The 16,135-nt window shown below is 40.9% G+C and overlaps 2 protein-coding genes across 2 annotated transcripts; one reads left to right on the top strand and one right to left on the bottom strand.

Moving 5' to 3' along the window:
• Window positions 1-509: 509 nt before the first annotated feature.
• LOC112956868 (cytochrome P450 2H1-like) lies at window positions 510-8,507 on the top strand. The gene is made up of 9 exons (XM_026050343.1): window positions 510-724; window positions 2,172-2,334; window positions 3,283-3,432; window positions 4,133-4,293; window positions 4,674-4,850; window positions 5,369-5,510; window positions 5,772-5,959; window positions 7,253-7,394; window positions 7,842-8,507. Exons 1-9 carry the CDS (start codon window positions 548-550, stop codon window positions 8,021-8,023), a joined length of 1,482 nt encoding a protein of 493 aa, XP_025906128.1. The 5' UTR covers window positions 510-547; the 3' UTR covers window positions 8,024-8,507.
• Window positions 8,508-12,250: 3,743 nt separating this feature from the next.
• BLOC1S2 (biogenesis of lysosomal organelles complex 1 subunit 2) lies at window positions 12,251-15,923 on the bottom strand. The gene is made up of 5 exons (XM_026050418.1): window positions 15,880-15,923; window positions 15,631-15,785; window positions 13,833-13,952; window positions 13,211-13,315; window positions 12,251-12,675 (listed from the first exon to the last, which is right to left on the bottom strand). The coding sequence occupies exons 1-5, from the start codon at window positions 15,921-15,923 to the stop codon at window positions 12,644-12,646; spliced, it is 456 nt and encodes a 151-aa protein (XP_025906203.1). The 3' UTR covers window positions 12,251-12,643.
• Between the last annotated feature and the right edge of the window lie 212 nt (window positions 15,924-16,135).

Raw genomic sequence — 16,135 nt, 5'->3', positions numbered from 1 at the left:
GGCCAGTTGCTTTCCTTTCTAGGCAGGCACTGCTGCTGAGGTGAGTCCCACTTGCTGGGATTGCCTTAAGGATGCTGTGTAAATGAGGGCCTGTCTCTCATCCCTCCCTCCTCCATGTCCTTATTCTGTACAGGAATACACCAGGATCGCATTATTACAGGTCGCAGTTGTCACAAGGACTATTACAGGTTGTAGCATTGCCTGATGTCCTGAAGAAAAGAAGTATTTCAAGTTTTATTGACAGCACTAGAAGCTGAATTCGTATGTTCTACGTTACACAAAGGAACACAAGCCAGGAACATTAAAAAAAAAAAAGGCAAAAGAAAAAAAAAAAGTATCTGTCTACAATTGCTTCATTTCCAGTTTGTTCATTTTTTATCTTGTGCAGATTAATAAGTAACCTCATATCTCATCAGAATCAGAGAGGTGCCATTGGCTGATTTTACCATGTGTTTCAGTGCTAGAGTATATATATACGTATGTATAACTGGATTTACAGGTGCAGTTTCAGTTTCTTCTGAAACTTGACATATTTTATTTGGCCACCATGGAGCCTCTGGGAATGACCACTATTTTCTTAATGACTTGTGTCTCATGCCTTCTCCTTTCTGCGTGGAAAGGTAAATCCAAATCAGAGAAGCAGCCTCCTGGTCCTTTAGCACTCCCCCTAATTGGAAGCGTGCTCCATCTGAATCCACGAAACTTGCCTCAAAGCCTGGAGAAGGTAAGGAATTGTCTCTTTTCTTCCTATGTTGTCACCATTGCATTTAAAATGTCCAGTGCAGATGGGCTCTCAGCTCAACGCAACRATGTCAAAACTGCATTCACTGAATGTCAGACTCAAAACAGAAAGAAAAAAGCTTTCTTGAAATATGTGCATCTAAAACCCGTATGTTTTCTGTAATAATGATCATAATGATGAGTGCTCTGCTGATCTCATAACAATACTGCAATCTGCAATGGCTTTGCAGCTAATGTACTGATGCTGTTCGTGGTACTTGAGCCCAGCTCCACATTAYTCCAGCAACATTGCCTGGCCCTGGTTTGGGAATGACTTGGGAATGACCTCCACTCCATTTTGCTGCCTCTCCTTTCYAGCAGATAGACATAGATAGACGTGATCTCCTATGAGGGGATGCAGAGAGTGAAGCAGAAAAGTCTGGAGGGGAAGTGCGCTATCCAGTTCTTCCCCCAGCTAATGGCACATATGTGTCAAACAAAGCCTATGTGTTGGGATTTCTGTTGGAGCATCTGCAACAYGACTACATGGAGAGGATAATGACTGTATGAGAAAGGTCTCTGGGCTTCCAGATATTTTGAACTGAGGTCCTCTCCATGAGGTGAAAACTCTCAGGGACAAATCCCAGTATCTCCAGGAAATCAAACCAGCTGAGAAGCTCTAGGCTTCAGCTACAGGCTCAGCAAATCCACAAGTTTTATGAGTAGYGTGGAACATGGTGGCACTGTAGTGTGTTGCCAAGTGTGAATACTTAGAGAGGGGAAGGTCAAGTGGTAACATAGCTGCACCTGCCAATAGGTCATGTAGCAGAAGGCTTTTCTGTACCACGGGCAGCAATCCACTTCAGCCTCTATAGTTCAGCCTCCTGCCTCCACATGGCAACTCTATATCAGAAGTATCATTCCTCAAAAAATAGAGTCTGTGGAGAGTTCAGAATTTTACATGCTAGGCAATATTAAAAGGAGACTCTCATAGATTAATGTTCACACATAGCCATAATRGTGACTGTGATTCATCTGAGAAAAGCATAATCCCGTGTTTTCCAGTGCAATGACTACATGCCTCCAGCCTGGACATTGATAAGCAGGACTGGAGCATAAGCGAACATTCTGTCTGTCATGGTAGGATGGAATCCACATATATATCCAGAGTTAAACAAACAAACAAACAAACAAACAAACAAAMAAAAAAAAAAAACCAACACTTTTGCATGAAGAGTTAGGACTTACAAAATTGCGTCAGAGCATTCACTTCTTTGGGGCAAAAGGGTAACTAACTCTAACTCCAGCACAAGGAGCTAGAGACCATTCTCTTGTATACTCTCCCAATGTCCAGAAATCTGTGGCCCAGACTTAGCAAGGAGTCCAGACTGGCCTGAAGTTCCTATGAAGACACACTTGCAGTGTCATTTTCTTTGTGTTCTCTCCTACAGCTCAGCCAGAAATACGGTCCTGTCTTCAAAATACGTTTAGGCCCCAGGGAGATTGTGGTTCTTTATGGCTATGATGTTGTGAAGGAAGCTCTGATTGACCAGGCAGATGATTTCAGCGGAAGAGGCATTCTACCACTGTTTGAGAAATTCTTCAAAGGCACAGGTTTGTCCTTGCTAATCTTAGCATGCAGAGCTGATGCTTTCAGCGCTTCAGGAAAGAGCTGAGAAGGAAGTGAAAGAGGCAACATGGGGATTTTGTTTACTACTGCTAGGTGTGTGTATACATATATATATATATATATATATATACACACACATTCTGCCTTTTATATATATATATACACACACACACACACACACATATATATATGTATATATATATATATAAAAGGCAGAATGAAAGACCAAGAGCCTAATTCTCTACCTCTATCCATGAGTAAATGGGAATTACACACACACACACGCACACAAGCTGTTTAAGGTTCGAGGCTGGCTTCATTGAGTACCTTGTTTCTTCAGCAGTCTTCAATTTCTAGACAAAAATTTTGTTTGTGAAGTATGCTGGTAAAATCTTTTATTATTATTATCCCATCTCTGAAAATATTAGCAATACAAGACTGCTAAGGAAAGAGCAGAAGTTCAATTCCAAAGCACAATATAGAGAAATTAAACAAAGGCCATTGGCCAAGAACAATAAAAGCCAGGTCCCAGGTTCATTCAGCACAGCAGTTGCCTGTATGGTATTTATCCATGCAAATACCTATTCCTGTGTGTGTAGGAGACAGAAGGGGAGAAAGCAGAACTGTTAGGATTTCCAAGCAGCCTCATAGTCAGTAGGTGCATTCAGGCTCCACAGTAATCAAATGGCCCTTTTCTGTAATGATTATTTCAGCAGTGCTCTTAGAGAAATCCTGCTGGCATCTAATAATGAGGAACATCATTCCTAGGACCCTTCTCATAGAATCCTTCATGCTCCTCCTTCCCTTGTGTTTTACTCATATTGTGGCAATCCAAATGAACAGATCTGCCACCTGGATACCTGCAGAGAAGTCAGGTTTGGGGCATATAGACTGTCTCCTCACAGGGTCTCTGCTTTTCCTTCCTGTGTCAGGCATCGTGAACAGCAGCGGGGAGGCCTGGAAGCAACTCCGACGCTTTACCCTCAGTACCCTGCGTGATTTTGGGATGGGGAAGAAGGGCATTGAGCAGCAGATCCAAGAGGAAGCTCATTTTCTGGTGGAGAGGCTCAGGAACACACATGGTAAGACACGGGCTTTGTGACTACTAGGACAGCTTAGTAGCAGCAAAGAGAGCGAAGGGTGTGGGTGCATCACCAATGAGGGGTCTGGTGCATCACCAAATGCATGACCAAGATGACCATGATTTGCTGCATCTCCAAATGCATGACACAAGAAGTGAGCACATGGCTGCTGAATTTGCTCCCTAACCCAAGGAGTCTTAAAGCTGGTGCCAAGATAACTCATTTCCAGATATTTGGGTTTGGGTCTAATCTTCTAAATACTAGATAATATTTCCCAGTGCTTAGGGATGGGATGAGGGGATGGGGACCACTACACGCTGTTTTCAAGTGCACATGGTAACCCCATTGGTTTCACCCTGCAAAGGCTCTTCTGGTAGTGTATCAGTCAAAAGCATTTCTTCTAAATATCTCCCCTGGGAGTGGTACAGAGCTGGCAAGAGCCATGGGGTTCCTCTCTACAACCATCCATCATATATGCTTATTCTGTAAAGAAAAAAGCAGACAAACCTAAAAGGATGCTGGAATAGCACTGCCATGAACACTGGTTTTGGTGGGATACTCAGAGCCATTTCTAATGAGAGATTAGTATCCTTGTAAACTAGAGATGTACATCATACCACGGATGCAAAACTTCCCAGCAGTGTCAGTGGAGGGAGCAATGGACCAAAATAACTAATGCAAGATATGGATTTTGTTCCAGAACGTCCCTTTGATCCCAGCAACTACCTAATACACGCTGTTTCGAACATCATCTGCTCCATCATCTTTGGGAATCGGTTTGATTATGAGGACAAAAAATTTCTGACTTTACTTGACTTGCTGGATGAAAACAACCGTATCCAGAACTCTGTATCTACAATGGTGCGTGCAAAGTTTCATTTTCTTAATAAATTTCTTAATGACTATATTTTATCAGTGATTATGTTATTAGTTTTTCATTGGGATTGTTTGTCCTAAGTAGGAGAAGATTTTTGAAGGCCAAAAAAAGCAGTTAAGCAAACAATTATTTGATCTTTTTTTTTCCTTGAGGACTTTCCATTTTAACAATATCATTATAAAAGTAACCAAACTGTGGTAAAGTTTCCTTGAATACAGTGACACCATAGTTTGCAAAAGGCAATAAATACCAGTTGAATATTAAAAACCTACTGTTCCAAAATTGCTTAACCAGCTTCTTTGCATAATTACTGCTAAGGGAAAGCTTTGCTGCATTCAAATTAACCATCATTTTATTTTTACAGTTATACAATTTCTTCCCAAGTGTCCTGGAACGCTTACCTGGGGCTCATCACAGAATGGAGAAAAATATTGATGGAGTGAATGATTTTATTTCTGAAATTTTAAAAGCCCACCAGGAAACTCTGGATCCCAGCTGTCCTCGAGATTTCATCGATGCTTTTGTTATCAAAATGGAACAGGTAGTGTAACAGAGATACCTTTTTAGATTACAAGGAAAACACGGTTCGGAATCCCAGCATCTTCTTCCAGTTCTCACTGGGTACTCTGCTMTTGCACATAAAGAGGAACACTGTTTTACCTGGCACATCAATGTCTGTCCTCTCCATTTTCTTACTAAGAATTTTAGAGAATCATAGAACAATGACATGCAGCACCAACCAAAGTTGGAAAGCTGAAGATCAATGTAGCTGATGTAAGTCAGGGTTCCTCCAATATTAAAAAAAGAAATTCATTATGTTGGTCAGTAAAAATACTATAATTGCTGGTGTTCTGGAGAGTGAATGTTGTATTTCTGAGACACATTATACATGTATGTATATGTATACATTATACATGTATGTATACATGTATGTATACATGTATTTCTGAGATAAATTATACAGGTATCTAAGAACATGTATAATGTGTACAAGATCTTCCTTTGTAAATAAGTTGCGTTAGGTAAACAAGTTTCTCAATTTGCCAAATCTTTCTCCAGGAGAAAGGAAACAGTCATTCATATTTTAATGCTGAGACCTTGTGCAGAACCACACTTGACTTGTTCCTTGCTGGAACAGGGACAACCAGCAACACACTGAGATATGGACTTCTGATTCTCATGAAATATCCCGAGGTAGAAGGTAAGGCAAAAGGCAATAAATAACTGTTTTTTTTTTTTTTTAAGTCATTGTATCAATTTGAACTACTCATGTCAATACTGCAAAGGGCAATGTTCCCTTGATGAAGGAAACATGTATTTACAAAATGGAAGGTGTACCAACCTTGGTTCTGTTCACAGTAAACGATTATTGCTGGTGTGCCAAAAGTAAGTTCTGTTGTACATCAAGGCCAACAGGAGAGAGGGAGACTTGTCCATTCAACACTGATTTATTTTCTAACAGAGAAAATTCACAAGGAGATTGACCATGTGATCGGCCGAGACCGAAGTCCCTGCATGGCAGATCGGAGCCGGATGCCGTACACAGATGCTGTGGTCCACGAAATCCAGAGATTCATTGATTTCCTTCCACTTAACGTCCCACATGCCGTGACCAAAGACACCAAGTTCAGAAACTATTTCATCCCCAAGGTCAGTTCCACTGCTTCTGAGAAAAGTCATAATGTTGTGCCCCAAGAGGCAAAGATCTGTGTTCTGTTCATTGTATTCTATTTTCTTATCAACAATGAAAATCAACCATAGAATAATTCAGTCTGAAAAGGGCATCTAGAAGTTATTTATTCCAGCTCCCTGTATTTGAACAAAGACTTTCCATCTTCTATGTGAGTTTCGGTATTTCACACAAATGCAAGCAGTCTTTTATAATTTATTTGGAAAAGAAAAATCAAATATTCTAACCAGTCTTAACATTAAAATGCATTGAAAAATGTTTTTATCATACTTCATTTCTACATAAACTGGTGGCACACATTTTTACTCACTTAAGCTTTGATTACTTAGATTAGAAAGTTCTGTTAGCTTTCTATCGGCTAGAGGAGTAAAGGATCATGAGTCAATGACCAGTAATAACGCTTTTCAAGCTGCGCTCTTTTCCTTAGGGAAAGAGCATTTCTAACCACCTAATTTCTATTTAAAATAATCTATGTGCTAAATAGGGATTTATTTGGGCAGCTGCCTAACTCACTAGGGTTTTCAAAGCAAATCACATGTGCATGTGCAGACTCAGGTATCCTGACCTAGTAGCCCAGAGCTCTACTATGTTTTGCTTTGTTCACTTTCAGCTGCCCCATGAGATGACCACAGAACTTACACAGGCTAACAGAACAGAGAAGGAAGTCAAATAAGAGCTGGACCTTCCTGTTCTGGACTTCAGGGTAGCTAGATATTGTCCCCATACAAACTTTGGAGCTGGATTCTCTTCCTATTTAATTTCAAAGCTGGRAAGTCAAGAATTAAGGTCTCAGTTTTCGAGGGAGGCAGACACCTTAAACTAAGAGTCCTTTAGAGGCAAGATTAGGCATCAAGACCAGCGGTGGTCTAGGCCTGTGTTTCCCTTTATGAATCAGTATTCCCTGCTTCTTACTTCTTATAAAAATAATTACTATTGCATGAACTGCATCAATGATAAAAGGTAGCCATAAATGGCTCTCAGATACAAACCTTACCACTTTGATACACATTCCTGAACTTCTTTTCTTGCTCAGAAGAGTACTTCAGTACTTCAAATCTCACCCAAGATTTTCCCCAATGACTCCTTTTAAGTCGTATTAGTTTATCTCATGCAATTTTAATCTTGTTACTTCTTAACAACTTCTTGTTACTTTTGAAGTCTGTACATAAYGGGTCCATATAGAGAACTTCTCAAGGCCACTTGGCCTTAGAGTATCTCTGCTTTAACTCTCTTCTCTATTTTTGCTAATTCAGGACACTATGGTACTTCCTATGCTTACGTCTGTCCTATATGACAGCAAGGAATTTCCAAAYCCAGAAAAATTTGACCCAGGACACTTCTTAAACGCAAATGGTACTTTTAAAAAGAGTGACTACTTCCTGCCATTTTCTACAGGTAAGTAGTTTATCTGTTTCAAAACCTAAGCTCTCCTCTCCTAGAGACTCTCTGACAATTTCAGCRGCTCTGCCACCATGGTGTCCACAGCGATGCTACCATCTCCTGTTACAATCACTTCAGACAGCTCTAAACCCTGCACTAGAGTTCCAAATGATTTCATCTTTTACCATTGCAAAATCTCCTCCAATTGCTTCTAAAAGAAGAGATACCTGAACCCACAGCCATGCCACTTGTCCCTTCTCTCCAAATCTGGTATCAAACAGCAGCAGGACGTGAGAAGCTGAAACCTTCAAATTGCTTTGGCCCACCAGACGCTTCCATGTTGAAGCCCCCTAGTTTTAGTCATTCACTTCTGTAGTGCTGCTTAACTTCCATTAAGCAGTAATTAAAATATGTTACTAGAAAAACATTCCACTATCACCTCACTTTCATTCTTCCTTGCAGGAAAACGTGTCTGTGCAGGAGAAGGTCTGGCGCGCATGGAGATATTCATCTTTTTAACTGCCATCCTGCAGAATTTTACTTTGAAGCCTGCTAAAGATCGCAAGGACGTTGACATTTCTCCAATAATCACTGTTTTTGCAAACACGCCCAAACCTTATGAGGTTTCTTTTCTTCCTCGTTAGCCAAGTAAATACAGTGGCAATTCCCTAAGCTCCTGAAAGCTCTGATCAAGTGACAATCATTTTCTAACCTGGAAATACCAAAACATTAAGACCATCTGCTAGTATGACATTTCTCTTGATAAAGAATCTATAAAGAAGAAAATGTTTGTATGCATTCAGCTCTAAGGCAAACAGGTAGTCGCACAGGGGAGGAAACAGCTCCTTATGGCAAAGCCATACAGGCTCTTCCTATCTGATTTCTGACACAGCTTACAACTGGACTTGATCTTGAAGGTCTTTTCCAACCCTCATGATTCTATGATTCTATCTCAGTTAGTGCTCTCAGAGCCCTGCTATTACTGTCTGTAGCACCTGATTTCTCAGCACAGCAGGAACAAACAGTTGTACTACAGAGTCTTCCCAGGGCCCAGCTTGAGGTACATGTCTCTGCTCTGTAGTTTCTTTTTGTAGGTACACATTTCTTTGTGACCTATTTGTAACAGCAAATACAACCTGTTTTCCATCCTCGGGGGCTCAGCAGACACTGTATTCTTGCCATATCCTGGCATTGGGGGGGGATGAAGTTCATCTGATGACTAGGCAAATTGGTCTCCTTCTGTATGATTAAAACAGAATTATATTTTCTGTAARATTACACTTTGCTTGCAAAATAAAGAAAAAATAATAAACTAGACTGTTGTTTTCCTGAGATCCTAGACAAGGGATTTTGGTGGATAACCTGCATCCACATAGGCTAGACTCCCAAACTATTTTCCCAGACTTGTACATACATGACTACTTTACTTCATTGATTTATATGAAATGTATTCTGACTTGAAGACTGAGCTAGTCTACAACCTAAAAAGCTTTCCTTCCTAGTGATAATGTGAGAGTAAAACTCTCCTTATTAGACCACACTCATCTTACTGCACATGTTAGAATTGAAGTTACAGAGTTGTCCACCGGACAAAACAGGACAACTAATTGTACTGGATATACCAATTTCCTAAAACAATTGTGGGACTCCCAACGGTGCCATTTACTAGAGAAACGGCAGCTTCTATCTTCCCATCTGAACCTATGATACATACTTAAAAGCAAATACAGGCAGGTGAACCTGGCCTATGTGGAAAAAGACAGCAACAGCAACATTATCACAATGGCATTAGCTGTTTATGTAAAGCACCCAAAACTTCTTTTCTTTCAAATCACAGATATGCTTGACATACCACAGATTGGTATCAGAGCATTACAAAGGCACTGAATACGAATGAAAGACACAGGAAAACATCACCTAGTTTACTGATGTAAGTTTCCTCACCAATTAAAAAAAAAAGAAAGCACAAAGTTCACATTAACTTTTCCCTTCCTGTTTTTCCATAATCTTGCTGGACATGAAGCCAACTGCTGTGGTTTGGAGTTACATATATCACTATCTAGAAGCAATTTCCACACACGGCCTCCTCAGGGTCTCCTACCGTGTATCTTTATGGTGCTGTTCTCCTATTCCTTACTCCGTGCCTTTAAATTTTAAGTAAAATCCCTAACTTTCTACCACATAACAGAGGCCTATTTCTTTGAAGCAGATTGTCTGGACTTCCTCTGTTCCTAGCACAACCTTTTAGGGGTGAGTGAGTCAGGGAAGGCAACAGAACCCATGTGAAAAACATTCCTGAACATCTTAGAATAGACTTTGTTGCACTGGGATATGCCCAGTCCCTAGCATGGAAAGCTGGGTGACGATGTCACCAGAGCTTCCTGCTTTCTAGATCACAACCAGACCTTACAGGACACAGTAGCTATCATCTGCGACAGCAAGAGTCATGAACCATTTGTTCTATGAGCCCAAGGTTTCTCTAGATTCAACCAGGCTTGTCTTTTGTACCAAACAAAACATCAGCTCATTCCACTGTTGTCTTCTTAGTGAAATCCTCCCACAAGGACAGCTCTATCCCAGTGAGAGCTCCTTGCCTGAGAAGAAGCTTCTACTCACTATAAAGGTATGTGCAGATGCAGCCTATTCCTCWGGAGAATTTTGTGAGACTGGCCTAAGTCTGCTTTTGCTGAACTGTTCACCTTCATCAGTCACAGATTCCTTCACAACATCAGGTCCATCCTGATGCAGCAGATACTAAGCCCAAATACGTTGTGAACAGGGCACCACACTCCTTACTGTGAAGTTGACCACAGAAGACCACAGTTTTTACATCGCAGACATTTAATTTTTGAAACAGAAGTAAATTACACACTAATAAAAGGGCTCTTGTGAAATAAATTAACACTAAGATCCAGTTCAACGCATAGCAGYTTTGCTACTGCCCTGGGCCTTCCATATAGGATCACTGGAGATTCRATTCAATTAGTAACTACTCAATTGACTTTGACTAGTGACTAGAAACAAAAAAAAAAAAATGGGCCACACCTGCAGAACTGCTGCAGTTTAGCTCTTCTGCTGACTTCACAGTCCCTGGGGAGTATTACCTTGTAGGTACCTGGAGCTGCTAAGTGCTAACTTTATGTTGCCCAAGTCCACAGTGAAGCAAAGCAGGTGCATGAAGAAAGGCAACTAAGGAGAAAAAAAAAATCCCACAACCCAGCACTGCATCACAGTAGTGAACATGACCACACATAGTATTCTGGGAGTAGAGGATTTACAGTGGACTCGGGAATGAGTTCCAGGCCTCCCTAGAACGCTCAGCACTGTAATGAAAACCTTTCTTCCTCCAAAAGACACCAAAGTTCTGAGCAGCACCCTCAATACCGTTTTTACATCAGCCACAGAAGACCTGTGATTCTCCTCCAGAATGGCTAAAAACAAGATGGCACCACAAAACAAAATACYGGTACGTCTAGCCAAAACACGGCACAAAGATTTTTCCATCTGGCTGGCCAAATCCTGTGCTCCCGAAGAAATAAGAACATACCATCAATCCTAAGATGATGATGATGACCTGTTAGCTCTTAAAGCTAGCTGCTCTTCTTCATGGTACAATTTCTTCCAACACAGATATGGTAACTCATTTGTTGGTATTTATTGCTGTTGGGTCAGGTGACTGATAACAATCACTGCAGCACTGGAACAGGCTGCCCAGAGCGGTTGTGGAGTCGCCTGCTCTGGAGATCTTCCAAACCCATTTGGATGCCACCTTGTGCCATGTGCTCTAGGTGACCCTGCTAAAGCAGGGCGGGTTGGACTAGATGATCTCTAGAGGTCCCTTCCAGCCTCAACCATTCTGTGATTCTTTCAACAATACTATCTAATTTGCTCTCAAAAGTAAAACCCTTCCCAGTGAGCTGATACTASAGAACAGCAATACAGTAAACATCTGGTTGCCTCTAGGAGCCTTAATACTGTACTTTAAAGTTACTCATTCCAAAAAGGCCTTTCTCCTAACTTAACTCTATTCATTAAATTCYACATGATGGCCATCTAGAATAGCATTTTTCATTTTAAAACCCAAGATTATGAAAGCCATACTGAAGGCTTTCAATGATTTCTTACTTTGTTATTCTTAAATAGCCAAAGGGAAGAGACAAGTGTCAATTTTGGCTATTTAAAGCTGATATACCCCAACTGACAGCTTTCTAATCTTTACCAGATCAGCACTTGCCTAATCACTCTTCCGACTAGCTAGCACGAAGTTTGAATTTCTTAATTCTTACCTCAGCACATGTACTCTACTGCCATTCACTCAGAAGACAACTTCTACTAGATCTACCAGATCAATACACAGGAAAATTAAAKATCAGCTACCTAGAATGCTGGTAATGTGTTAGAGAAAGCACTTTTGGAATTGGGCATGTACCTTCAAAAACTATTATAACTAAATTGTGACAGAAGTAGAGAAAGTATCTGCTAAATCAGCTGATCCTGAGAGGTCCTGAGAGTGAAGGCATGTGAGTACAGAAATACCTGATGCAGAGCTTAAAGCATGTTCTCTTCTACAGTTTCCCGTAGCTGAAAGGAATTAGTCATTGTTAACATATCCTTTGGGGAAAAATAAGACACCTTGCATAATCTTTCCAGTAGGAGTGTGAGATTCCAGAGAGATAAATACAACGTGTTCAGTTTTATTGCAAATATATCATAATTAGTCTTTCTACTTCAAACACATAAAGATGGAGGCCAAACTTAAGCATTTTCAGTAACTCCAAAGGCCAGGACATCTTCTCATTTTCTCAGTGCAGGAACACAGTTAAGGGAAGAAGAAAAAACAAACAAAAAACAAACCAAAACAAAACACAAGGTGTGAAAGAGGTTTGAGTCCTCACGCTACTGAGGAACAACATCTTTCCAAGTTATGGAGAGCTTTAGGGCTTTCCTTAGGTAGAAGGCATTATGGGAGACARAGAACTAACACACAGATACCTTCCATCAGCAGAAGGGTTAGGGAAAGGTTTCACATTTGCACCTTTTTTCCACTACAAAATAATATTTGAGGCAACAGAAACATTTGAGAAGAGGCAAATATTCTGCCTCACAAAGGTTAGATACAAAAAGTTACCAGTCGAKGCCAGCTGCAATCAGCTCCTTAGCAATGTATGCAATTGCTGTTATGCAACTTAAAYAGAGATCAGTCTCTCTCATAACCCAACTTCCAACTTCAGTATTACTATTAAGTTAAGTCTCTGTTGTAGATTTCATCGTTTCTCCAGTTTTTTGTACTTGGCTTCTGCAGAAAGAAAAACAACAATATTTTAGGACTGCATGGCTAAAGGGCTTGAAATCTGCAGGGTGCTATATATTTTAAACTCAGGTTAATTTAAAGACCATTTTTTTCTGGGAAGTACTTAGACAAATCTAGTTGTCCAGTGGGATTTTTTAAGAATTAAATGCTTAGGTCAAGCAGTTAGTATTAAATTAAGCCAAGGGCATTGGGTGCCCGATTGAACATCAAAATCTCTCTTTCAAGATTTTGCCTTGGAAACTTGGATCACAGGACATTGCAAACAAGAAACCAAGCTTYATTAATAGACTGTATCTCACGAATATCTGCACACATCTACCTCTATATAACTTGATACCAGCACCTGCCACTTCCCATGCCCCTCCAGTATTCAATCCCCCAAACGCAGGTGAATGCCATGCTGTATGAGCAACTGCAAAGTTCAGACAGTAGAGAAGCTCAGAGAAGCTTATTTTACCTTGCTAAATCCCCTCACAAGGGGTTGTGTTGATAGCTAGTAACAGTAGGGGGCAATAGTTACCAAGTTTTTTGGAATAAGCATCCAATTTATAAGCTGCCTGCTCCAAAGCTGCAACCTGCTCCTCAATCAGGTTAATCTGTTCCAGATAAGGCTGAAGAGCAGCATCTTAAAAAGTAAAGAAAGCACATTTGTCAGTTCCTACCAATTCACTCAAGGAAACCATTCACACTTGAAATCAAACGATTTCTCAGGACATTCTTTGGGAAGAATATTTTAAAATCTCCTTCCTCTCCTGCCTCCAAAATCAAGTGGTGATGCTGAAAGTCATATTTCAGTGACGCATGAGAAGTTCAAACTATAGTTTCAAACTCAACACTAATACAATACTGTGGGAATCAAAAAAAGAGTTATTCAATCTCAACCAGTTCTGAAAGCAGTGACAAAATAGCCATGACATAGGCTAGTGTAAGAGAAAATATCATTATACTTTCTGAAACTACGTAGTCTATAGACTTGAAGAAATGCACAAGACTGACATTGTGTAACAACATGCAAATTTTGTAGTCTTCCYTCCTTCAGAGCTTCTTGCAGTGTACACTACAGATTCTTTAGATACTTAGATGCTTTATTTACTGTGCAAGTGTATAGTTTATTATACTTTTCCTTTTCTTGGTTTACTTACATTTTTGATTTAAATCCTTCAGATTTCTACTGATGTTTATAGCAATATCTTTCATTTCCAGGTACTTCAAACTAGTCAGCTTGTTCATGTTTTCCAAGAGTTTGTAGTCTTCACTGGTGGCTTAAAAACAATAAAGTTTATTTTATTTGAAAGCTAGTACAGTCTGATTTGGGGGCATACAATTCAACAGCACTAGAGATTTCAAAAATGTATATATCTAAATATAACTAAGAACAGTTTACCTGGCAATACACTAATAAGTATATTTTGAGATATTTAAAGAATATCTGCAAAACGAGATCATATTCTGCAGGGTAGAAAAATCAGCTGGACTGACATATTGCACTTGCAAGGCATTTGAGGAAAAAAAAATCACCCCATTCCACACATTTCTACCATTCTGACAGGCAGATGCTTCTGTTCACAAAACTGATGATAAAAATTCAGACAGCCAATCTGACCATATACCCTCCAGCCCATGCAAAGCAACAGTGATGTGAAGTGCTTTTGAAATTAGAGCCCAAATAGTTGTTTAACTTGTTGAATGCTTTCTAATTTTCTTTTTTTTTGGGGGGGGGGGAAGGCAGCAAGGGGTGAGGTGAGGATGGGGGATTGAAGGAATGAAACAGGGGAAGAACTAAGGGCTAGACTTTGTAACACTATGACTAATACATTGACTAGAAATAACACGAGAAATTCCTGAAGAAAGGAAATTTTAAAATATTATTTTGAGGACAGCCTCTGATACATCAAAACATAAAAAGAAAAGATGTTCCAAGGATTARAATGGCAGACTGAGATTTGGATGATCCCAACACTTTCCAGGCTTCCTTGCCTATCTCAGCCAAGTAATTTAGACCCAAATTGTCAAAATAATAGTTCAATAGTAGTTAGATCGTTAACTTCCTACATTCCATAGTTTCCTATCTGAAAAACAGGCATCACTGATCTTCCATACCTTTACACCAGCCTGGAGATAATAATCACATTAGAGATAAAGCAAGAGTAAGAACAACCTCATCTAGACTACACTTAGGCAACCTAACTTGGAAGCTGGCCCTGCTCTGAGCAGGGAGTTAGGCTAGATGATCTGCAGAGGTACCTTCACATGTAAATTACCATAGCATTTTCAGATATATATAATCCAAAGAGCTGGACAGCCCTGCAGATTTTTAAAAGCTAAAAATGGCAACATTATGCACATTATTAGGGCATAAAGAACAGTCATCAATTACATTCTATATTGTTATTTATACTTTGATCATTTTTAACCCACAAGTAGCTTAAAACCTCCAAGTCTATAATGTTATAAACCAGAGCCAGGCTCCTGAAATAGGCATYTCATTTTACTTTACTGCAGCTAACACTGCAGAGCAGTTTAATGYAAAGCATGAAGGCTGGAACATGTACACACAATCCTTACTCTCATTCAGAAATAAAAGAACAGCACAGGTGCTACTCTCAGTTGTCCTTCTCTTCCAGTCCTTCTTAGCCTAGATCTGCTATGTTTTTGCCCACACACAAGCTTGTGCCAGACTAGAAATGCCTTGTTACGGTTTGTGTCAGCCTGGGCTTTTTAAAAATATTTGTGCATATCTGGGTCTTCATTCACATGACCAATCTCAGGGTTGCTAGTAGTCAAGCAACTTGCCAGACTAGAACCACTTATCCCRATAGATACGATCTAAATAGGTATAATTTAGACAAATTAGGCAGCAGATTTCTTTWAAAAAAATAATTATTAAAAGAAAGGAACACAATGAAATGCTCCTTGCAGGTGAGCAGTGCAACGCCTTACCTGTCAGCTCGCCTGTCAGGTAAGTGGCCATCTTGCTGAACATGTCCTTGCAGAGCTCGTTGATGTCTGCTTCGGCCGGCTCCTTGGCTTCCTCGGCCGTTTCAACCGGAGGGTCCTCTGAGCAGGATACAGAGAGGTCACTGAGCGGGGGAACGCTGCGGAGAGCAGCCGCAGCTCACAGACCACACCTAGCTCCCACACGTTTGTGTTAAGGGGTAAGTAACCCWGGCAGGCTCTGTAAAGCCCTACCACGATGGTGTTTTGGGGTTAGGAACCTGCTGCGAGGCACACATTGCTAGCAGCCCGCTCCCCGGCTCGAAGCGGGACTCCGGGGGCCGCTGCTGCGAGCCCCGCTGCCCCCAGGCCCCGCTCAGGCCGCGACGCGCTTCCAAGCCGGCTCCTCCCGCCCACGGCGGCTGGGCGGGAAGGCGCAGCCGCTGCGGCCGCGGCGCCCCGGGGCAGCCCCTCCGCCGCGGTCGCCATGGCGACGCAGCCCCCCGCGCCG

Source organism: Nothoprocta perdicaria, unplaced genomic scaffold (assembly GCF_003342845.1).
Source record: "Nothoprocta perdicaria isolate Ctin4 unplaced genomic scaffold, notPer1 scaffold_110, whole genome shotgun sequence".
In the NCBI taxonomy this organism is placed as follows: Eukaryota; Metazoa; Chordata; class Aves; order Tinamiformes; family Tinamidae; genus Nothoprocta; species Nothoprocta perdicaria.
Note: the sequence above shows the minus strand (reverse complement) of the source record. Positions and strands in the feature narration are given on the sequence as shown.

Excerpts from the sequence above, each read along its gene's own strand:
- BLOC1S2 (XM_026050418.1), bottom strand. The coding sequence starts at position 15,923 with ATGTGTGCCTCGCAGCAGGTTCCTAACCCCAAAACACCATCGTG. Across the intron at positions 15,786-15,879 it reads AACCCCAAAACACCATCGTG|CGTTCCCCCGCTCAGTGACC; the intron begins GTAGGGCTTTAC and ends TGCTCTCCGCAG. Across the intron at positions 13,316-13,832 it reads GAAGGATTTAAATCAAAAAT|ATGCTGCTCTTCAGCCTTAT; the intron begins GTAAGTAAACCA and ends TTACTTTTTAAG.